General features: G+C 40.0%; 1 protein-coding gene across 2 annotated transcripts in view; it reads right to left on the bottom strand.

The window, feature by feature from the left end:
• Positions 1–6,961: 6,961 nt before the first annotated feature.
• LOC134211701 (calcium/calmodulin-dependent protein kinase type 1) overlaps positions 6,962–23,921 on the bottom strand; it is a 38,111-nt gene continuing 21,151 nt past the window's right edge. The window contains exons 2-3 of one of the 2 annotated variants that reach the window (XR_009979070.1): positions 21,689–23,126; positions 6,962–7,361 (exon numbers count right to left, since the gene is read on the bottom strand). Coding sequence is in view for 1 of the 2 variants with exons in the window: in XM_062688842.1 (XP_062544826.1) it covers positions 21,758–22,888 (1,131 nt within the window). In the remaining variant the exon portion in view is untranslated. Of the gene's footprint in view, positions 7,362–21,464; positions 23,127–23,921 lie in introns of those variants that run through there. The other variant, XM_062688842.1, reaches the window with a different exon arrangement.

The following is a 23,921-nucleotide window of genomic DNA, read 5'->3' as shown; positions in this document are numbered from 1 at the left end:
TCCGCATGAACTCGTGGCGAGCGCAGAGGTGTTCTCGGCTTGCAGTGGACGAGTGTTTTCGAACATTTAAAATACTAGAGCGCTCAAACTGTGCACATTGAGGTTGGAGTGCAAATCCCATACTTCCATCCATTGGTTCCTTGTGCAATTGAGATTGTTCTGGTCAATCATGGAGCAGCAACTACGAAATGCACGGTCATCATGCTCATGCTCATGTTGCATCAAATAACGTTTCGACCACCCGGCGGTCTGATCAAGCCGCAGTAGGGCATTTCGGCCAATAGACAGCTCGTGGCACTAGGCAAGGGTATCCCGGGTACATGGTTGCCGCCGAAGTGTCCGCAGAATAGTCGCAGCCAGACATTCCAGCTCATCGCGGCGTCCCCACCAAACCGGAGCCATATCTTCCGGTCACTCCGGCCGTCCAGTCAAGCCGTAGCCGTGCGTTCCGGTCAGTCAACAGCTCGTGGGATCCAGCCAGGGCATTCGGTCTATCGGGCTGCCCGTTCGAGCCCCGCAGTACAGGACGACCACTATTCGGTCACAGCCTGAGCAGTATTTCTCGAGTGTTGACCATGCACTCCGACCGCCCGTTGGACCGTAGTTGCTAACTGAAGAACAGTTTCCCGATCTCCTCCTCCTCAGGCGCTTTTACCAGCGACGATGTTTGCTCCAGCACCAAAGGTATGTCGTGCACAATTGTCACCTCGCATGTGAGAGATGGACCCCAACCCACCCATCGGCCACAACAACCTTGTCCTAAAACTAACCCAAAACCATACTATTCAACAATAAAAACAAACAAAATTCCTCTTTTCTTTCTATGAGAGCATGCATGTCCAATGTCCATTGGGTTTCTTAAATTATTTTTGGTCCGCTTCAATTTACCAGTGAGTCACCTAAGCAGGAAAGAAACGACCCTGAGAAGTTGGTTGAGCTAGCGTGGGGCGTTTGGACGTCCACTCTACAGACGTCCCGAAGAGTTACAACTAGGATAGATCCATAACCGGGGACTAGATCGAGTAGATCATGGCATGATGGAGAACTGATATCGTTTCGTCAAAGCGCCATTCGACCAGCTTCAGCATTCGACCGATTATCCGTTGACGTGAGAAAGTGCTTCGGAAAGTGCGTTGATCTGTTACACACCACAGAGATCAGTTCAATCAAAGTTAATTGCCTATTTCCCGGGTACACCCAGGTTTTTTTTACGAGGTTGGAATTCATTAATTTCTCGATTAACCTGAACTTTTACAGCTTTTCATATACCCCCTGAATTTTCTTCGATTTTTTGTGAATTTTTTGGTGGGGTTAACTCATTGCTTCATTGACCATGAAGGTCTTAAACGACCAAAACCAAACCGTGTAAAAAAAAACCTGGGTGTATTCGACCACCCGACTTGGACATTAATTTACTATGTTTTGAAAACTCAGATCAGATGTTAATATGTACATTATGTGGAAGGTTTTGATTTGAAAAATGGGATGGGACTCGAACGTGAGTGCTACTCACGCCATGTATACAACTATAGTTTGACGAAAGCCTTGCAAGGGGATAAGTACGATTTTATCCACCGAATGATCCAAGTAGGTAAGCCAAGCCAGTCAAGTTTTGCAATCGTTAGTGCATGACACGTTTTCATATTCGTCAAGCACTGTATTAGGAAATGCCATTAGGTTACAGGTTGGAAATGCCATTAGGTCCACCGTCGAGCGCTTTTTCATTAACCCATGTTGATGTACAGAGATGATGGACCATACTTCTGGGTATAGGACGTCGTGCAAAAGTTTCTCAAAATCTTTAGCGAAACAGTTCAAGATCAATATCGGACGGTAGTTCTCTACACTGTGTATGTTGCCGGATTTGTACACAGGAACGATTGAAGCAAAGCTTCCAAGCATCCGGGAAACAATCGCTTATAGATCGATTGAAAATTGCAACAACGAGCAATGCTGGTGATGAAGCACATTATTTGATGAAGGTGAGCGGTAAGCGAGCTGAAAGTGACCTGAGGAAGCCGGACGGAATACGATGAGAGACTATTAATGTAGCTTCGATTCGATGGAGAAGGATTCTTGTCATGTAGGTACTGAGCGGAAAAAGCTGGCAAACAAATTTGCAGTTGCGACGAGTGATCGGGAGGACTGCGTGTGATAGGTGACGTCAACAGAGATATTTTTCAACACATTCCGTTTTTTAATGTAATGGCACAGAACGATGAATGATCAATGATATGATGGAAATATCCTAACTGCCAGAGACAATTGAAATGTACTAATAATAACTAAACATGTAACATAGCAAATAAGGATGATAGTGTTAAAAAAATACGGAACACGTAGTATAAGAGATGAATACATGTATTAGATAATTAATTAATAAACGTGATGAACTTATTGTACACATAAAATATCACGATAATAAAGATTTAAAAAAAAAAAATTAATTAATAATGAGAAAAAAAATCAATGATAAGAAAAAATAATAGTATCATCTTCCATACTTAGTCGTACATGTTCATGATAGAATTAAAGGCGAAAGTATAGATATGATAGTTCCGTTAGGATACGGCAGGCATGACGAATGTTTTATAGAAGTCGATTTGACAGCGAGCGGAGGGTAATATTTGTGATGGTATAAATATCACGACCTTCCTTCTGCCAAGCTCCCGTATGAAGACCCAGTTCAAAGTTGCGTTGCAGCTATCAACCAGCTACCGTAAATGTATTTTTATGTTTGAGATTTTAAGCCCGAGACAAAGACTATTATAACTTTTGTAATATTTATAAAAAAATATAAAAGTCGCAGAATTTATAAGTAAGTAATAAAATTATATTTCTATCTTAGGTGTATCTACAAAATTTATACACATACACACATACACACTGCGAAATGGTGAGTTGACGTCTGGGAAGGAACGACTTACACAGCTCTGGTCTTCGCAAGTTCCAATCTCACGCTTCCACGGGTCTTCCGATGACAATCGACCGCCAGCTAAAGGTTTTGTACTTAGCAGGTAGTGCAGCCTGGGCACTGTTGTCCTTCTGACATCAGCTAGAGTGAGGGGGTGCGACCAAGGGGACCATCGTCCCTAACCCCTAATCCCAAGGCGTTAAGCGACCCGTGCCGAGGGGATGCATGGCCAGGCCAGGGAGGTGAAATAATGAGCTAGGCCTTTAACGGAGCCTGTGGGGTATCTGGGCACCCTCCATAGTAATTGTCCCTTACCGCGTCTTGCTGGGCTCTGGCGAGGTGGACCTCTTTTCCCGAGCAACTCGTGGGACCAAAATGGAAAACCAAGTCAATTTTTCGATTAGTGGTAGTAGTGTAGACGACAACCCCTTCGCAAGAGGTGGGTTGTTCAGGTCTCCGACTAGGAGGTCAGAGGCAATAGTCGGCAGCTCGGTGCGCAGCGCCAGCGTGGGTCACTTAACCTTCTCCCCGGCTACGCCGGTAGTAGTTATGAACAGCCCATGGCTTGTGAGGGCGATGAACCGCAAACGCGATGGGCTTTCCGCCTTCGAGGTGGCGACGGAACAACTGGACACCATCATCGACTTTGCGTCATCGAAGCATAATATCAGTAAGGACTTCAAAAGGATCTTGCTGAAACTTCAAAAGTCGATGTTGGACGCCAAGCTGGAGAGGGCGGTCGGAACGGCCAAGTGCAGGGTTGTAAATATTCGGCAGCACTGGATGAAGGTGATGTTTTTTTATATCATTTTTTTATTTTCTTCCTGCTTTGAAATCAACCTCACATTCCCGGAGAGGCAAAAAAGTAAACAACAGAACTCACATCACCCACTGCGCCGCGAAGATGAAATTTACCACAACAAAATGTACACATTCACCCAGCAAATTGAAAAAAATCACCACGCGTTTAAATGGGCCACTCACAGTCATACAGTAAGGCGCGAACTGAGCAGCCTGTCAGAGCGACTTGTGAGTGGCTGAATGCGAAATTGAATGGTCGGTGTTGGAAATGATTTTTCGGCTGCACCCAGTCGCACTCACCACGGCGGCGATGAAGGCGACAGCAGATTATATAGAGATCCATGTTTTTCACTGCATTGACTGGGAAATATTTCTACCCTGGCCAAGTGCAAACCCGTGAAATCCGTGGAGTCGAGGTTTACCCAGACTGAGGCCCAAGGATTCGCGGAATCGAGCAAGGTCGAATCGACAGAGTGCCAGCGAAGACGGTGGTGCCAAAGTCTACCCAGACTGAGGCTCAAGTATTAGCGGGCACGTCGAGGGTGACTGCTCCAACGGAGCAGACACAAAAACGGGGGAGACAGTCTACAGGGGATGAGGTCCCTGGGGGCCGCTCCAAAACGCGGAGGGTTACTACCCCGAACAAGGGTAGTGGGGCGGGGAAGCTGAACCTCGGCCAGGTACCTCCAAAACCGGGGGAGGAAGGACCTGGAAAAGTCCGTCCACCCAGGAAAGACGGTGGTAAGGGGTTACGACAGACAGGCTCTCAGCCGCACCAGACCAGGGAAATAGAGAGGGATGACGCCTCCTGGACCTTGGTCAAGAACAAGAGGAATCCGAAGACGTCAAGGGCCGAAAAGAAGGCCCAGGCGAATGAGGGTAGCAAGAAGTCTAGGGTAGGCGCCAATCGCTCCAGGGGCGATGCCCTAGTCATCAAGACGGACGAGGCTAATTGAAGGCGATGAGGAGTGACGTCAAGCTCGGTGAGCTCGGCACCGACGTACGTCGAATAAGATGTACCCGGACGGGCGAGATGATTCTCGAGCTGAAGCGGGGTGTCTCGCAAACGGGCGCCGCCTACAAGAAGTTGGCGGAAGAAGTCCTAGGCGAGACGGTCAAGGTGAGGGCACTTACGACGGAGGTGAATCTAAGGGTTAAAGACCTGGACGCGATCACTGAAGTCGAAGAGCTCGTCACGGCACTGCGGCGACAGTGTGAAGTGGAGATGCCCACCGCAGCCGTTCGGCTACGGAAAGGTCCGGCAGGGACGCATGTAGCATTGGTTCGGCTATCTGCAGTGGACGCCTATAAGGTAGTCAAATTATGGAGCGTCAAGGTGGGATGGTCGGTGTGCCCTGTGGGCATATACGAGCAACCCGAAGTTTGCTTCAAGTGCCTGGAACCGGGACAAAAGCAATGGGACTGCAAAGGCCCTGACAGAAGCAAGCTCTGCCGACGCTGCGGATTGGAGGGACATAATCCAAGTAGCACACGCAACATCTTCCAAAAAGCACCTTGTTTCTATTCAGTTTCATTAAAGGCATTGGAAAAACATCAAAGCACGAAAAAGTTGCATCAAGATGTCAAAAACGTTCGAGTTGTGATCAATGTTTCATTAACATTGCAATGCAGTACGTGTTTGACATTTGGAAACAAACAAACAAGGAATACTGCACTTTATGTTGCAAACACGAAACAAAATCATCAAGTTGCATATTTTTTACCATGTAACTTCAATGCGTCTTTCAAAATTTAATTGTTTGTTTAAATTAGGTTGCAGATAAGTTGAGTGTGTCTTCATGTTTAATTTAGCATCGCTCAACGTTTTGACAACTCACATTTTTTCCGGTGATGGTACAATCAAGTAACAGAAAACCCGAGTACAAAACTTCATGATCGTATGGTTTTTATGAGTGAGTCAACATGCAGTCCCTTCGAAGTGTTGAATGGTGCTGTGGTAGAGTGAAGGACTATCAATCACAAGATCCATAAATCGAATCCAGTTTTATATTTTTATTTTATTTTTTCCGCTGTAGTATTTTGCAACATTATTGCAATTTTACTGCAATCGAAGGATGTTTCCGTAGGCTCCACCTCTTGCGCTTTTTAGATTGCAAGATAGTTATATTTGATGGCACATACGCAAAGATTGTCTCTTTCCGAATAGTTGCAACACAGTGAAATGTTCAGTAGTGAAACAAGTTGTGCTGCTTGGGAAGGCACAATGCTGCACGAACCCTCCCAATTGTTTGATTTGTTCTAGCAAAGCTGTGAACAGCAAGGGGGGGGGGGTTCGAAGTGCCCGGCGTTTAAGCGTGCTGCAAAATCATAGTGCAGATAACGCAGCTGGCTTGCTCGGCCTCGTCCGAGTGTCCGATGTGCGCAGGTTTAGAGGAAACGGCGGAACACGTGTTGTTCGTGTGCACATGTTTTCGCGCAATGTGTGACCACATGCTTGCCGAATGTGGTGTTCTTAAAAAGCGAGTCACGATGTTCGATGCTGCAAGGACAGGCAGCTATCCTCGAGGGTGCGTTGTGCACTGGTTCCCCTTTGAAGCATTACTTTCTAGTTGTACCGAAGGGACGATGGGCTTGGCGGCAATGGAAACGGTTTAGCGGGTCGGGGATGTAGTCCTGCCTCCCTCGTATGCTGTTGGAGGTGGTCCCTAACCCCGCACTTCCTGGACAACCTAGGATGTCTGCTGAGCAGATTTCCCCTCCATTTTAGGAAGAAAAAAACACACACACATACTCACATACAATCATCACCTCGGTTCGTCGAACGGTCGAACTGAGTCGATCGGTATATAACGCTATGAGTCTCCGGGCTTTCTATTGAAAGTTGTTTTTTGGAGTAACCCTATAGCCTTTCGGTACAACTTTGTTGTACGAGAAAGGCAAAAACATTGAATCGAGTATATATTGACTGATTTGACAAAACTTCCCTTCAGAAAAGGTAGGGCCGCGCTTTCTGTCGATGAAAATCAATGGAAGTTAAACGTTTTAGAGGGATCTGTCAGAAGGAAATATCCTGCCGGGAACACATGGGCAAGTAATCTTCCAAGAAAAATGTAAAAATGTGGATTGGATTGGTGGAACATGACCATTACGCGATCTTAAGTAGTATGTATGGTGGGGCTGTCATCGATGCACATGAAACCAAATGTTGAAGCTACAACTTCGATTACACATAATATACTATTTATTTCGAATATGTTACAGTTTCCAGATAATAAAAATTGTCAACTGGAAGCTTTTTAGCTAACTTTAAGAGTTTTCTCTCAACGGCATCAAGAAAGTTTCACATTTAATTTTGCCTGAAATCAACCTTTTTTGGCTCTGAACCACTCAGTACATCGCTCTTTTGTCAATGAGTGGCAATCCACTGTCAAACTAAATAGCATAACAAAACCGATTGTTAACAAGTATAAAACTAACTACAGTATAAAGAATGATGGACAAACAGTTTTGTTTTTATCGCATTTGCTATAGCTACTAATCAATAAGGATTTCGAAAGTGGGGAGTGTGATGAAGGTTTAATGTTTGACGTTTCAAATTCACTTAAGGATGAATTATATACACTTCAATTTGCGACTCCTGTTCCTGTCGTGGAACAGATAGATACATTTAGTATTGCAAAACTGCCTAAAACAAGAGAGAATTTGAAATTAGTTTTCACAAACGTCGTTGCAATGTAAAACGATGAACACATATATGTTCATATGATGCAACTAGATTGACTATAATACAGTATTCGACAGAGCAAAAACATAAATTATATTTGTTAAATTCTATACAAGGAAAAATAATGCCTACATATTTGTTGCAAATTACATATAAAGCGGATTTTTTTTTTTCATTCTTTCACGATGAATATGAGGCCGTTAAGGTCACTTCCTGACGGAATTCAAATTTCAAAGTGCTCGCGTTTTCGGGGGCACACCACTCGATACGGAGGCGGTGCACAACTGTCATTTTTGTTGACTTAGTTTTGCTGCGTCGCAGCATGCGTGAAATAATAAAAATGACAGATGTGCGTTGATTCCGTATCGAGTGGTGTGCCCCCGAAACGAGAGCTCTTTGAAACTTGGATTCCGTCAGGAGTGACCTTAAAACACATTTTCAAAGATTACGTCCGTGATATCAAAAAGCAGAAATGGAATTAGATATTTCTATATTTTTTTATTTTTCAAAATATGAACTCTAAACTTTCAGTCGAGTGAAAAAAAAAGTTTCATTTTTTGGTCTTTCTACAATGTTTTTTTTTTGTTCAATAATAAGAAATAATGAACGATAGAGGGATTCAGCAAACACAAGATCGTATATCATAGCAATTACATGTGCAAGGTTGAGGTTGCAGTCGAATGAAGGCATTCGGCTATATCACCTCCACACTTGTTCGCTAGCAAATCACTGGCAGAACACCTTTGGTATACCGCATCTATAGGGGAACTGGACATGCATGATCCCCACTTTTTGTTTCGGATATTTCTTGATGTAACATGCATTTTTTGATACGCTTTTTAATGAACTTGATAAAAAATTTAATTATTTATTCAAAAACATCATTGGAAGCAATTATGTTTTCATGAAAGGTAGATTTTCCGGAAATATAGAAAATTTGGCCTTTTCAAAACTTGCGGGAGACTTGATGCCCATATAGGGAGGAATTGACTCCTTCAAGAGCCAAACACAAGGCTAAACAGGTTGGGGTTCTACCAAGTTTGATGAAAGGGCAAATTGGTCTTTTCTCAACTCCTAACATTTCTTTATAGTCTATCGTAAAAACAGTCAGGCGAAATATTGAAATATTGTTGGTATAAAGCAAGGCTAGTGTTTTGGATCTCGAACAGAGTAGCAGTGACAGATATAATATCTGCTTTAGCAACGAAGTTGGCATGTTGATGATGGTTTATCTGCAAACATTCCACTCCACATTGTGATTGAAACTGGCTGATCGATACGTAAATACCTATATCTTTGATATTTTAAAATAGTACCTAAATTGAAAATTGGCCACACCTTAAATACCATGACTAGCGGTAAATATCCCTGAGTACCTATTTTGGAACCATCAGTCTGTGATGCATCGAGGTCGGCATAGACTACTACCATTACCTTAACCGTGATCATAGCAGGATGGGAACTTCATTCATATGGTACTGTCTCGCATGCTTGAAACATCATCTTTCTCGTTCAACAAAGTTGTAACGAAATGTTATCATTTCACTCCAAAATCGAACTTTTTATAGAAGTCTCGGAGACCCACGATGTTATATACCAATCGACTCAGTATGGGGAGCTGAACAAATGACTGTCTGTCCGTGTGTATGTGTGTGCAAACGAAAACCGAAAAAATATTAGCCACTTTTTCATATAGTAATTCTTAACCGATTTCCTCACAACAAGTTGCATTCGACGCGTCAGAGGGAGATACCCTAGTTGATCACTATTGATTATAATCACGATCGGTCCTTGCGTTCAAAAGTTAATGAGAAAATGGTTTATTGAACCATTTATGGTTGGTAGTCGCTTTGCCTTACAGTGTTTGCAATAATGTTTGCCGTAATGTAGGCTAATTCTAGGTGAATTAATCTGGGTTTTTCTGTAGTTATTAATGCACAAATGCGATTTGTCTTAAAATACTGACTAAAAATTGTTGAATGAGCCTATTATTAAAAATTCTTTGGAAAAATAGGACAGGAAGACCTACGATAAAATACAATGAAAATAGTGATTGTAAGTAAACTTCCTCTAATTAAAAGGGAAAGTACAATTGAATACCAGATCGAACAGTTCTGATTTCACGTCTAGTGATTTCTTTATTAGTTTTGAAGCCTCATTTCAACTTTTTATTATCAATTTACTTACACATAATACAGTCAGTCGCCTTCCCACATCTCCAAATTGAAGGGACCATCGAGATAAGGAGAGATCGAGGAATGGAAGGAAAATTGAAATGGGCACTAAATCGTAAAAAGCTTTTTGCTATGAAAAACAACAACAAAACAAGTCAGTATTAATCAAAGTAAATTGCCCAAGTAAACCACCCGACTTGGACATTAATTTACAATGTTCCGAAAACTCAGATGTAAATATGTACATTTGGTGGAAGATTTGGAGGAAGTATTGGAGCTCCAATACATTTTTCATATCAAAATCTTCCACATAATTTACAATGTACATATTCACATCTCAGTTTTTACTGAACATTGGAATCAAAACAAATGCCATCTCTTCTTTTTTATATGTTTGTTATTGTCCAAAAATGGTCGAGAAGCCTAGAAATTTAAGTATATCGCAGGGTTTGAATCCAACAGAGAATTACAAAGTCTCTCACTTATCGTCTCTGTATACATATACGATATGTAGCATACCGCGAGGGACTTTTTTCGCAAGCTGTCATGATAAAGAACTGATTTGGGAGACTATGGTCCAATGCACCGAATGAACACAATGACGTTTGAGACGGGCGCTGTTTACTAAAAATGAACACTTGCATGAACCCGATGAATGAAAAAGTATTCATTCTTAGTAAACAGCGCCCGTCTCAAACGTCAATGATGAACTCGGTGCATTGGACCATACCTCATGATAAATTTCTTTTAAAAGGCTCCAAACGCGGAGAGCACTGGTTCTGATGATGCATTTCAACTTGTTCTACACATCTGTGCGGTCTGCAACACAAAAGGAACAAAAACAAAGCGAAAATCATCACTTTTGTGAGGGGCTGCCTATCCGATTTTGTTTTCTCGCACTTGTATACAAGCTTGATAAATTTGTTATCATGGCTTGTTATGATTCGGAACAGTTTTTGCCTTTCTTTTATCGTTTTTCGTTATCTATTGAGAGCGTTTTCTGCAAACTCTGATATCGACATAAGGAGAGAAGAACCTGAACGAATTAATATGACCAGAACACATCGAGATAGGAAGGTCATCGAGAAAGGCCAAATGTATGCGGATTGAATGGACCGAGAAAACCATCAACATAGAGAGAGATATCGAGATGTAGAGAATCGATTGTAGAACTATTAAAAGCTAAGTATGTTCAACTATTGTTTGTTCTGAATAATAAAATAAAGGCCATTTGCAAATTACGCATGTATTGCTAGATTGACATAATTAAAGAATAACTCAAGCAGCACAAGTCAGACAAAAATGGTTGGAGCAACTTGATTGTGACCAAATCTAGTCACATATCAATCAATAACCTTGCCGAACTTGCGTGCTGCTAAGAAATTAAATTCATTTAAACTTTTTAAATTAGAAAAGAATAGATGCTCTGATGCTCTGGACAAAATTTCAGCCAAATCGGTCAACGTTTGGCGGTGCTAAGCTCGTTGGAAGTTCATATGCAAAAATGTATGCAGAAACATCCAAAAACAATGATTTGCAGTTGGACGGCACAACTTACGATGAAGAACTACGATACTCATCCAGATCTTGAAGAATTTAATACAGAATGTTATGCAGAAAACCGCGAGAAGATTGGAGTTTGCTCGGCGAAGTTATTAGCATTTCTCTGAAGTGAGGTTTGAGCAAATTTCGTTTATTTTACCTTTGAAAAGAAATAGATTTACCCCTACAACACTCCAGTATAATGCTAATAGGGTAAATGATGTATCTTGGACAAGCGCAGGACATTCATTAGAAAATATATCGAGATTGAATAGTATAAACCAATTGAAAACCACTAGGTTCATCCAAATACATAACCTATGATTAGTCTTGTGTCTCCATTGCCCAATTTTTGAGTAAATTACGTTTACTAGGTGTAAACTGTGATATACTGCGAACTGAAATATTTTCTTTTTGGACATCAAATATATAATTTCGACATGGAAAATGAATATATTTTGGACAGAGTCATTTTCTCCTTATTTAAAAATGGCCACCTACAGATCTCAATGGTATGACTTACCTACACGTATCCACATTCATTTAAATGCATTTATTTGCTTAACTGACATAGATTAAACCAGAAATTAACATTGTTTCGCAATATTATCGATATCATTGAAAACAGCCTGAAAGTTGGCAATTAATGGTTCATCCATGTACTGTACATGGGGTGACCAATAAATGTCTGATGCATAAAAACATAACTTCATTTTGGTCACTCCTTTTTCATCCGTCTCAAGTTCATGTTAAGCGATTGGAATATGTTAGTATCTCAATTACAATCAAACTTTGGCCGCAGGACCTCAAGATTGCCGTTTGAACCAATTTAAACGTGTTTCAGGTGCATGTTACGAAGAGTCCTATAATGCATGTTCTCCTGCATACTGGCGTCCAGCAGGCACTTTGGTAGAAAGCTTTACATTTTAGAAAATTTTAACGATAAATAATAGTTGATTTGTGAATTCTCATCAGGAGCCGCTAGAGTTGAGGTAAAAGTATGCAATGATCATACTTTCGATAAAAAAAATTCCTACACATTATCTAAAATTGATCGAAGAAGCTCAGGCTTGTCCAAAATATATCATTTACCCTATCTTTGTCTAACAAACTCTCATCTTCACGCGGTTTTCAGCATAACATTCTGTATTTAATTCTACAAGAACTGAATGAGTATCATGGTTCTTGATCGTAGATTTTGTCGTCCAACTGCAAATCACTGTTTTTGGATGTTTCTGCATACATTTTTCCATATAAACTTCCAACGAGTTTAGCACCGCCCAAACGTTGACCGATATGGCTGAAATTTTGTCCAGAGTATCAGGGGCTCTCCTTAGCCCAACATCGGAATCAAGTGTTTCCAAACTGTGGGGGATCAAGTGTGACCATGTTGAGTATTTGTCTTGGTTAATTTTTTATATTCCATGGAAAATTACAAATGATTAATTGAATGAGTTTATTCTATTCTACAATAATAACTTTATGTCCAATAAAAAATGACACGTTTTGGTTAGGTATTATCAATTTCCCACCTTATCGGCCGCGACGATTTGAAATCGTCGCAAAACAAATTGACGCCAAAATCGTCGCCAGCAGAAATGGCCATAACATCTGTCAAATCGACTGTGAACAAAATTTTATATACTCAATAATCACATTATTTCCCAAAATTGAGCCCTGTTTTTAATGCAGATTGACATTATTTTCTAATAAAACTAACATAATTTTGGAATAAAGATGTTGGCGACGATTTTGATAGTGCCTAAAAAATGGTCGGCGCGTTTCGTTACCAAGGAAACAGACAATATATTCAAAGTTATTAAACTTTTCTCCTTTGAAAAAAAAAAGAATCGAGAACGCTTAAATAATAAAACCTTTTCAAAACCTATATACATAAAGTAACTTATATAAATTGTTACTTAAACTCAATCGTCTATCTAACGGATTTGTTTACATATATCAGTGGAATAATAACGAGATTAGTTTTCGAGAAAACAGGGGGAGGGTATCATGTGTGTCCAGTATCCCCTACCTACTACGCTTAAAAGTAACAATGTTTGTGACATGATGACATCTTAACGATTTCCATATTATAACGTAGTCAACAATTTATGGTGAGTTTTATGCACCAAACACACCAGAATAGTTCACAAAAAACTACACGAAATTTCTCAACTAATCTTGACGTGCCGACCGTTCCTCAGTATCTGCATCTGACTTTCTTGCTAGAAAATTAATATTTTGTACCAAAAATCAATCATGCGTCGTTAGTTCATTGTGCGAAAATATCGTTGTGGAGAGAACAATCTGATCGTCGTCGGCGTTGCTTTGCCTTGGTGATCACTATTGATTTTGATAACGATCGGTCATTGGGTATAAAAGTTATGAAGAACATTATACACCGAACCATGTAAGCCCCATATAAGGTTGTTGTCTTGTCTAAATTCGAGAAAGGCACCACCAACGTAAGATGGATTAATCTGGATTTTTAATTTAATATCTCACATGTTGTGTATTTTGTAAATTTGTAAATTTTCAAACATTCTATAAAATGCCAAGATGGCTTTTTATCATTAGCCGTAAGTTAGGCAATGAACCTAATTAATTTTGGTTCAAGTATATTTAATACTATTTAACATTGCCATTGTTACGGCGTTGGCTACGAAATGGTGTAACGACATCACGCCTCCACGGGTCTGCCGATAACAATCGAATGCCAGCTAACGGTTTTGTGTCCTTCTGACATGGGGTCTCCAGTAGCCTTGCGAGCAAGGGCGTAGTATTATCAATCCGTAGATGGCGAGTTCGATTCTCCGTCCGGTCTAGGATGTTTTCGGATCGGAAACATTCTCGAGTTCCTGGTCATAGTGTATCCATTGTACTTGCCATACAAGATACATACTCATGCTATGGCGGGCAAAGAAAAGCTTTCAATTAATAACTGAGGAAATGGTAATAGAATACTAAGTTGAAAAGCAGGCCAAGCTCTAGTTGAAATGTAGAGCCATCGAAGAAGAAAAAGAGTCCTCCTTACATCAGCTAAAGTGAGGGGCTGTGACCTGAGATCCTGCCTAGGATTTGGTGGGGTTTGACAGTGGGCGCTGTTATACTTCTATAAGAAGCTACATGTATCTTCAAGCCAGCTCTATATGAAAACGATCGTTCGCCGCTCAAAGCGCACTTGTCCTGCCCTATTGTGAGATGGGACGCAAAACAAATCTGACCCAACTGATCGTGCGTCAGTTCACCAAGGAGGTGCGGCTAAATGTGATATGCTATTTCCCGAAAGCGATGTCTAAGATGACAAACCTATCCCAGTGAATTGTGAACATTGCAATGGTAGCCTCCGATAACGATACCAGCAGATAAATTCGGTAATGCATCGTTGCAGGAATAAAGGATCACGATTCGAAGCTTGGAACATGGAACTGCAAGTCGCTTGGCGACAAGTTGCGACAGGATAATCTCCAATGAATTACATCTCCGCAACTTCGGCGTCGTAGCACTGCAGGAAATCTGCTGAACAGGACAGTAAGTGTGGAAAAGCGTGCATCGAGCGGCTACTTTCTACCAAAGCTGTGGCACCACCAACGAGCTGGGAACCGGCTTCATAGTGCTGGGAAAGATGCGTCAACGTGTGATTGGGTGGCAGCCAATCAACGCAAGGATCTGCAAGCTGAGGATAAAATGCCGTTTCTTCAACTATAGCATCATCAACGTGCCCTGCCCACACGAAGAGAGACCCGACGACGAGAAAGAAGCGTTCTATGCATAGCTGGAGCAGACATACGATGGATGCCCACTGCGGGACGTCAAAATCGTCATCGTTGTCGTTTTGAAAATTTTGTCTTGAAGTAACGGAAAACCAAATCGACCACGTTCTAATCGACGGCAAATTCTTCTTCTTCTTACAGCAGTGCGAATATTGAATCCGACCACTACCTCGTTGCAGCATGTCTGCGTTCAAAACTCTCGACGGTGTACACCACGCGTCGGAGTCGTCTACCGAGGCTAAACATTAGGCGGCTACAAAAATGTAGACTAGCTCAAGACTATGCGCAGCAGCTGGAAGTGGCACTCCAAACGGAAGAACAACTAGGAGCAGCGTCTCTTGAAGATGGCTGGAGAGATATTCGATCCGCCATTAGAAGCACCGCAACTCCTGCACTAAGCACGGTGCTCCCGGATCAGAGAAACGACTGGTATGACGGCGAATGTGAGTAGTTAGTTGAAGAGAAGAATGCAGCATGGGCGAGATTGCTGCAACACCGCACGAAGGAGAACGAGGCACGATACAAACGGGCGGGGAACAGGAAAAAACTCGATTTTCGGAGGATAAAGCGCCAGCAGGAAGCTCGAGACCGTGAAGAGACGGAGCATCTTTACCTCGCTTATAACGCACGAAAGTTCTATGAGAAGTTAAACCGTTCAAATCCGAATTTTTAATTCTAATGAGAAATCTATGTTGATTTACGCTAGTGAAACATAGAATGTATCAGCGGGAACACATGACTAGCTGTAGGTGTTCATCAACAGATGCCTGCGGTACATAATTCGTGCCTGCTGGCCTTACTAGAGACCGAAAGCAACTCGAAATCGGTAACGGAAGTGGGGCTGGGTTGGTCACACCTTATGTAGGGACAAAAATGAAATCTTTAAATAAACTCTAGGTCTAGAATGATATCAGGAGTCAATGGGGTAATCGACTGTCCGTCTAAGGCTTAGGTAGCAATATTGTTCAAAAAGGTCTCGTAGGTCTTAGTATCCTTGATCTATGATACATTCAGTTTATTCTACAGACATTCTAAGTTTTTCAAATATTGACCTCCGGTGACAGTATGTATCCAAAATTCAGAAAAAAAATGTTTATGTTTGAAGAAGTTCATTATTTTCTCATAAATGAAATCAATGACAGTGACTAGAATTTATATTGTATATTGACAGTGGATTTAAAAAGCGCTTGTATTATGAAGCAATGATGACTATTTACCTTCCTCTTTTCTACCTTTAGCACAACTGAAACTGAAATTTCTGCTTTATTTGACTCATATCTTTTCCTAACTTATTTCAATGGTTCAATTAGAAACATTGAATATATAAAATCTTTGATTTAAGCCAAACTGATGCCAGTGCATCAATATCTATCTATCTATCTACACACAACCAACCTCAACGTGAAATGTAAATATTGAACCGCTTTTGAACATGTTTTTAAAGGTTATATCATTACACAATACACTAAAGGATTTGAAAAGGAAAAGCGTTTACCAAATGAGCAACTAATTGAAAAGAAACAAAACTTCCTAGAAACATTATAAAATATTGTTTTTAGGAAAAAGGAATGCCAATGGAGTTGATAATTAGGAAAATTGTTTTTGAAATGGGTATAAACCGTTAGGCATTAGACAAAATGTACTATCAGGCTAGAAAATATATACACTAAAAGGGTATTGTCAGGTATTCCGATGAGAGCGATATTATTTTGTCCAAATTTCACTGTTATTGAAACTAATGAAATGAAACCCACGAAATGAAACTAATGAAACCCATGAAAATCACTTTATTTTTAGCGTTATGCAAGAAACTTGCCAAATTAGGAACATGGCCAAAACTGGTACAGATCCCCACGTGGTTTGTTGTACGCTTAACTTTTTCTTCTTCTTCATTGGCTTTTCATTTCAACTGGAGCCTGGCCTGCTTAGCAACTTAATATTCTATAAGCATTTTTCACAGTTATTAATGGATAGCTTTCCTATGCCCGCCATTGAATGAGCATTACGGGCATAAAAAGTTTTCAATGAATAGGGTGGGTGTACCAATCGTCGCCATAGTTAAGCAAAACTATTTTTAAAAATATTAATAAAAGGCATATGGGTGGTGTTGATATCTTATGCGGAAGGTTTCCCTTCCTGCTTTTTAGAACAAATGTGAAAACCGCATTAAAATTCGTGATAGTACCCAAAATTGCTTAATACATAATACACTCAGGAAAATCGACACATACTTTATGGCAAAAATTCATGTATTTTCAAATATGCATATCATGCGTCGACACATACTTAATTGCATTTAAATTCACACATGAATACTATGACCCACATGGATAGTATGTGTGAACACTCATGTAATACATGTGGGCGCATGGAATATATGTGTCGAAAATATGGTATCCATGTGTAAACTCATGAATATAATGCGGAGTTTTTTGTGAGTGTAGGAACGCATGTACCAGTGTGGCACTATTCTTAATTTTGGTTCCTATTATGGCAAATCCCATTGTTTTCTTATGGGATTGGCCAAATTGGGACCAGTAGTGCGACAACTGGTGCAGAGGACGACAAAAATTACACAAAATCATTTTTTGCAATTATGGTTTGTTTGATTAGGAAGAGATTAAAGGTGTTATAGTGTCATATAAATATGGTTCACTGATCAGAAAACGTTTTGTGGTTATGTGATGTGGCACTTGCTAAGAGAATACTTTGAAAAGCATGCCAAGTTCCAGGTGGAATGAGGAGCCATAGAAAAAGAAGAAAAAGCTGGCGATTTTGGCTTGAAGTTTGTATGAGGGTTTCAGCCAGAATACATGGAAAATACATTATGCGATAATTGGATGAATTTTTATAGATATTTTGGCTGATTTATTATGAGTTGGCTTGCGTACTGCTGAATTCATTGATTGTCATGAAACACGTGCGCATGTTATCATTGCTGTTGGTAAAATCTCAAATTCTCAAATCTCATCGGCATTGCAAATAATGCGTGAGTCAAATGCCATCAGAATCATGGCCTTGAAGAATCAACATTATGTGTATTTCCTTCGATGGGACTCGAACCCACGACCCTTACGCTAGACTGGTACTTATATCCAACTTAGCTACGAAGAACGGTGGTGTTGAGGAAAAAATGTAAGTACTTCATATGGACCATAAATATTGCTCACACAAGAACGTTTTACCCCACCATTGTCTTTGATGTGTCACCAGTACTTAAACATTGATATCTAGGAACTTTTTCCAAATGAGCGTAATTGATTCTGACCTTGATTTTTGGAATGGTGACTGTGCTCTTAATTCAAGCTATTTGTTCAGCTAATGTACCCAACCGAAAGACTAGATTGCGATTTCACTTGAGATTGAGAAATATGCTAAGTAGAGAAAGTATGAGGTGTTTCAAATTTCAAGGTCAAATACAGTTACGCCTATTTGAAAAAAGTTTTTATAGATATGAGTGTAAAACCACATATTGCAAGCAGCTTTGATTGCAAGTATTCTTGCAGTTGAGGCGTCATCCATATATAGAGAGACTAGTGGGACAATCTTTTTGAACTCCCGTTCAAAGACGGCGCAAAATGTGCTATAGGGGTGATCGGAGCAATATGAGCCACCTAGGAAATCGTTCCGAAAACTAAAAAAAAGCAATACTCAAATGTAGGTGACTTATACTAGGGAAGATCCATTAACGCGAAAATTGACCATTTTCAACCCCCTCCTCCTATGTCACACTTTTTGTATGAATCATTTTTTTGTATGTACTGTCACACTTCACTCAACCCCCTCCCCATCTAAGCGTTACGTAATTTATGGATGTTCTCCTAAGGAGTTTTACCTCTCATATTACGTCGATGAACGATTAAAAATCTGTTTAGAAATTGATGGAATACATTTTCCCGACTGTAAGAGGCAGTATGAGCCACCCATGAAAAACCGTTTGGGAGAAAAAAAAAATCCCTTATGTGCATGAATATGATATTCTCACGGCAAAGCAGTACATATGAGTACATATTCCATACAAATTTGATTAATCTGTTGTAAATTTGGATTGTAGGATGACTGATTTATTTTCAACGAAACCAAAAGCCAGTTCCAGGTTTTTCTAAATGGTGTTTCCGAAAAAAAACTTTGTTTGAAAATAATGTACCGTCAAACGGGGTGACTTCCAACACTTTTCAGGTTTCTTTGTAAATCTAAAATAATCTAAAATAAAAGGATTTATTAATACTAATAGTATATGATACTTTAAATGTGTCCTCATACTAGGGATTAGATGTATAATCAGATGTACCTACAACAACATTAAAAATATGAAAATAATATCAAAATGATGAGTGAGTGAATGAGTGAGGGAGTTGCTTAATCCCCTTATTCCGTTTTTTAAGGATTTAAAGGGATCGTTTATATTTTCAGACACTTGTAAGCTTAATGTCGGTTTAAGAAAGATGGACACCATCAGTCGTTTCCTGGGTAGTGGCTTATAAAACTGTCCTCCTTTCTTTCCCTCACAAATCATACAGCCGAGCGACTTTTCGGATGGTAGGTTTGTTCCTTTTAACTTCTGCCGCTGCGTGAGACAAATTTTCCGTTTAAAAGTTCTTCCTGTAGGTTGCTTGTAATTTCGGGGTATATGGTTGTAAAACAAATTATGTAACAGAAAATCTGATGCAGCAAATGTTCAACAACTAAATCAGCAGTTTTTGAAAAGTAAACTATTTTGTATCAGCTGTTGCCAGTAGGGGGACGAAATTAAAAAAAGTTGTTTCGAAAACAAACGAATTTATTATTTTATAGTTTTTGCGGAATTACATACCTACCTAATTAGATACTGTAATTGGATAGAGGATCGATTTTGATGAAATTATTTTCAATTCGCTACACGGACGTATTGTTTACGACGTACGAATTTCTATTGGCGAAACAGTGGCACTAAATTATTGAAAAAACAACAGTGAGGTATATTGTTTTGCCAACCAGGCACAATAAATACAATGTAAACTAGGGACGCGTGTTGATAAAATTCGATATTTGGAAAACGCAAGTGTTGCAAGTCACCCTGTTTGACGGTACAGTTATTCCAGTTTATGCGCTCTGACGTAATTGCGTGGATTCTGGATCTACATCGAATATCCATAAGGGACGATCTATTAATTACGTAACGTGAAAATTTACAATTTTCAACCCACCTTCTCCCCTATATCACATCTTTTGTATGAGGCATTTGAAAAAAAAAATTATGGATCGTCACACTCTAAGCACAGACAAACAGACATAACACTAGTAAAATTTCCATCGTTCACTGATTTACTGGTCAATTTAAATAATCATTAGTTGGCCAATCGATCTCTCGTGGCGCGCGCATCGGATTTGCTCGAGTTTGACGTTTGCTCACTACCGCCATTTGGTTCGTGATTTGCCCAACTAACTGAAATCAACAGATGTCGTTAGTGTTTGCACGACTATGATTTTGACGAGTAAATGTTCATTGTGTTATGTCTGTTTGTTTGTGCTCTAAGCTTTACGTAACTTATGGATGCTTCTTATTTGCAATGCTATAATGTTTAAAGTTTGTACTGGAAATTGGTAAACCGCATACCAGCGGACCGAATCCCTTTTTGTTTTGATGATACACTATGCGAAAAGTCAATTTGCGTTAAAGATGTCTCGTTTTTTTATGGAGCTCTAACACACTAACAGGCAAGTTCTGCCTTGTTGAATCAACGTGTGGCAATGAAGGTGGAATGAGTGATAACTCAACATCGTGATGCGCATCCAATTTTTGTTAGCTTCACAGATCGGTTTAAAGCATTTCGTGCATACTTCTCACTAATATTTAAGGTACAGTCAAACATCCATGAGTCGATGTTCTATGACTCGATATTGACTCATAAAATCAAATTATGACATATTAAAAAAGATGTTCTGCGGGTTACTGTGATGGTCCCTCCACAGAGCATTCATTCCACATCTCGATATTTTCATGACTCGATGATCATTTCAATATCGAGGTTTGACTGTAATCGTAAAATTTGCACGTAACGTCTCTAACTCCGAAAAATACTCTTGCCCACCTTTCTGTATATGTACACATATTTCAACGGGATAAATCATTATTGCAATAAAATAATATAAAACATTACATTGATGTTATGATTCTCGGATTTGCCATTCTCAGTGTAGAGTTGAACAAAAAAGTTTTCAAATTTTAACGATCCGAACGGATTTTTTTGGCCATTTTGAAGAACATTTATCAGTCTACTTTTCTTAAAATTTTATGAGTAAAAGAACGATTTACGAATAATTACAAATTTAGCATTTCGATTAACTTTAAACCAAGAAAAACATATCCAAGAATGATGTTTAACAAATAATACTCATTAAAATGCTCCAATTAACGAACGACGTCTGTAATTCTATATTCTATGATTAATGATTATAAAGTCTATAAAGATGCGAGTTGAATAAATATATTTCCTGAAAGGGCTTGAAAGCGCTTGAAGCATGCGACAAATATTCCTAAACACCCAAATCAACGAGCAACAGTGTGAAACTAGGAAAGTAAATAAAACAACCAATTTTAGATAAAATCCCAAATCTATATTCAACATTTAAAAGTATCGCTTTGAACATAACAAAAATAAATGATTTTCATTGAGTAAAACATACATTTATGTACGCTAAAGAATGTAACAAATATAAAAAAGAGAGAGCAAAGTTTGCAGAAGTTACAAATAAACAGATCTTTAAGCACAACATCGATTTCTTAAGAGTTACTTAGCCATAAACAGTGCATGAACACCTTTATGTCATGATATAGCTGTATTTCTGCGATGTAACTGTTGCAACAATTTGAAGCGGTTCCAATATTTTACTTGCTGCCAGATGCAGTGTCCTGCGTTGCAGTTGCGTCAGCTGCTGGGGCGTTCAGTTGAGTTGAACTGCGACCATATGCACCTCCGCTACTACTCAGAGCCATTCGTTGCATTTGACGTATAACAGTTGCTGCGTGATAGGCCTGCTTCCAACGCGACTTGGCAAAATTTTTCTTAAGCTGCTCGGAAACGGTTCCGTGGATGTTCTTACTGCTAGCTGCGTTCCCGGAAATCCATGGGTGCGCGAGCGCTAGTTTACACGTAAACCTTCTCTCTACATTCACACACATTAGGTTCCTGATAAAATCTTTTGCTGATTCACTTATCTCATCCCAATAGGGGGAATCAAACTCAAATTCACCCTTTAAAATTTGTGCAAATAAGTTGGCATCATTCTCGTCATAAAATGGTGGATATCCGCATAGTAAAATGTACGATATTACCCCTATACTCCAAACATCAACCGCTTTGCCGTAAGGTTTTTGGGCTAACACCTCAGGTGCTACATATCCAGGAGTACCACATGCCGTGGCCATAAAGCCAGAGTCTTCCATCTTCGAAAGCCCAAAGTCGCTAATCATTATTTTACTGTCTTCCGCAGGATTGTAGTACAACAGATTTTCAGGTTTCAAATCTCTATGTACTACGCCTTGTTCATGCATATAATCTACAGCTTCAAGTACTTGACGAATTAGATAAGACGCATCCTTTTCTGTATAAGATCCTTTTTCAACAATGCGGTCGAAAAGTTCACCGCCGGTAACCAGTTCCATAATTAAGTAGACTTTTGATTTATCTTCGTACGTTTCAAATAGTTGCACTATGTTTGGATGAGTAAACCATGTGTTATCGGGATCATTTTCTTGCCTTTTGGCACTAAATCGCTTCAGTACCCGAATCTCGTTCTCTAAAGAATCCTCTTTGCCTTTCAAGGCTTTCTTATCGATAATCTTAACGGCAAATGCCTGACCCGTCTCGCGATGTTCGCAAAGACGTACTTCCGAGAACGCCCCAGTTCCGAGTAATTCTTTTATAACATACTTGTCTTCGATGCATGGTTGCTTTTCGATTTCCTTTGTATCCTTTCGTACTTTCTTGCCGGAATCTTTCTTTCCAAATAATGGCATCTTTAATAAATGCGTTTTTGCCACGAGTATGAGCCACACACACAATAAGTACGTCTACGATGCAATGTACATATAAAAAGTCACAGTTATGCAACCTCGCACTGGTCTTATCACCTAGCGCAACAGTGATGGAGTTTAAAATCTGTCAACAACTTTTGTACAACAAATGACGGTTATCTGGATGGTCTCTAGGATATGCACTTATTAGTGACTATTGTTTTATGCTGAGTAATCAAATCTGTGGAAAGAAAAAAAAAGTTATATTAAAAAAGATTCTACCACTATGAATTCCTATTTTGCGTCCGAAATGCTGAAGTTAAATATTATTACTAACTAACCTAGATTCCATCCAGAAGCATCTTTTTAATATTTTTTCCCAATTTGGTGGCGGTTAATGGATGGCGTGATAAGAATCCATGTTAACATGGAAATTGAGCTCCCATAACATCCTAGATCCTTTTGGAATTACGTAAATGAGCATCGCAAGTAGGGATGCTTTTGCTGAGCCCGTCGCCGTATATCCAGTCTACCAAGAATGCAGCCAATATATACAGTCTAGGACAACATTGTGCAACATCAGCAGGTTGACGCTATCCGCATTGACTTCTACAGAGTTTTTGACCGTATTCCTCGAAATCTGGCGGTCGAAAAGTTGAAACGATATTGACTTCCAACTTGGTTTTCTAAGAATTGGCTAAGCATTTTATGCACCTTTCTCCACTCCGTACTTAGTGTACTCCGATGTCCCTCAGGGTAGTCTTCTTCTTCTTATTGGCATTACATCCCCCACTGGGACATTGCCGCTTCGCTGCTCAGTATTCATTCAGCACTTCCACAGTTATTAATCGCGAGGTTTCTTAGCCCAGTTACCATTTTGCATTCGTATATCGTGGGGCTAACACGATGATACTTTTATGCCCAGGGAAGTCGAGACAATTTCCAATCCGAAAATTGCCTAGACCGGCACCGGGAATCGAACCCAGCCACCCTCAGCATGGTTTTGCTTTATAGCCGCGCATCTTACCGCTAGGCT

The sequence above is a fragment of the Armigeres subalbatus genome, chromosome 2, assembly GCF_024139115.2.
Source record: "Armigeres subalbatus isolate Guangzhou_Male chromosome 2, GZ_Asu_2, whole genome shotgun sequence".
NCBI classification, from domain to species: Eukaryota; Metazoa; Arthropoda; class Insecta; order Diptera; family Culicidae; genus Armigeres; species Armigeres subalbatus.
The sequence above is the reverse complement of the archived record's forward strand: the minus strand, read 5'-3'. Positions and strand labels throughout refer to the sequence as shown.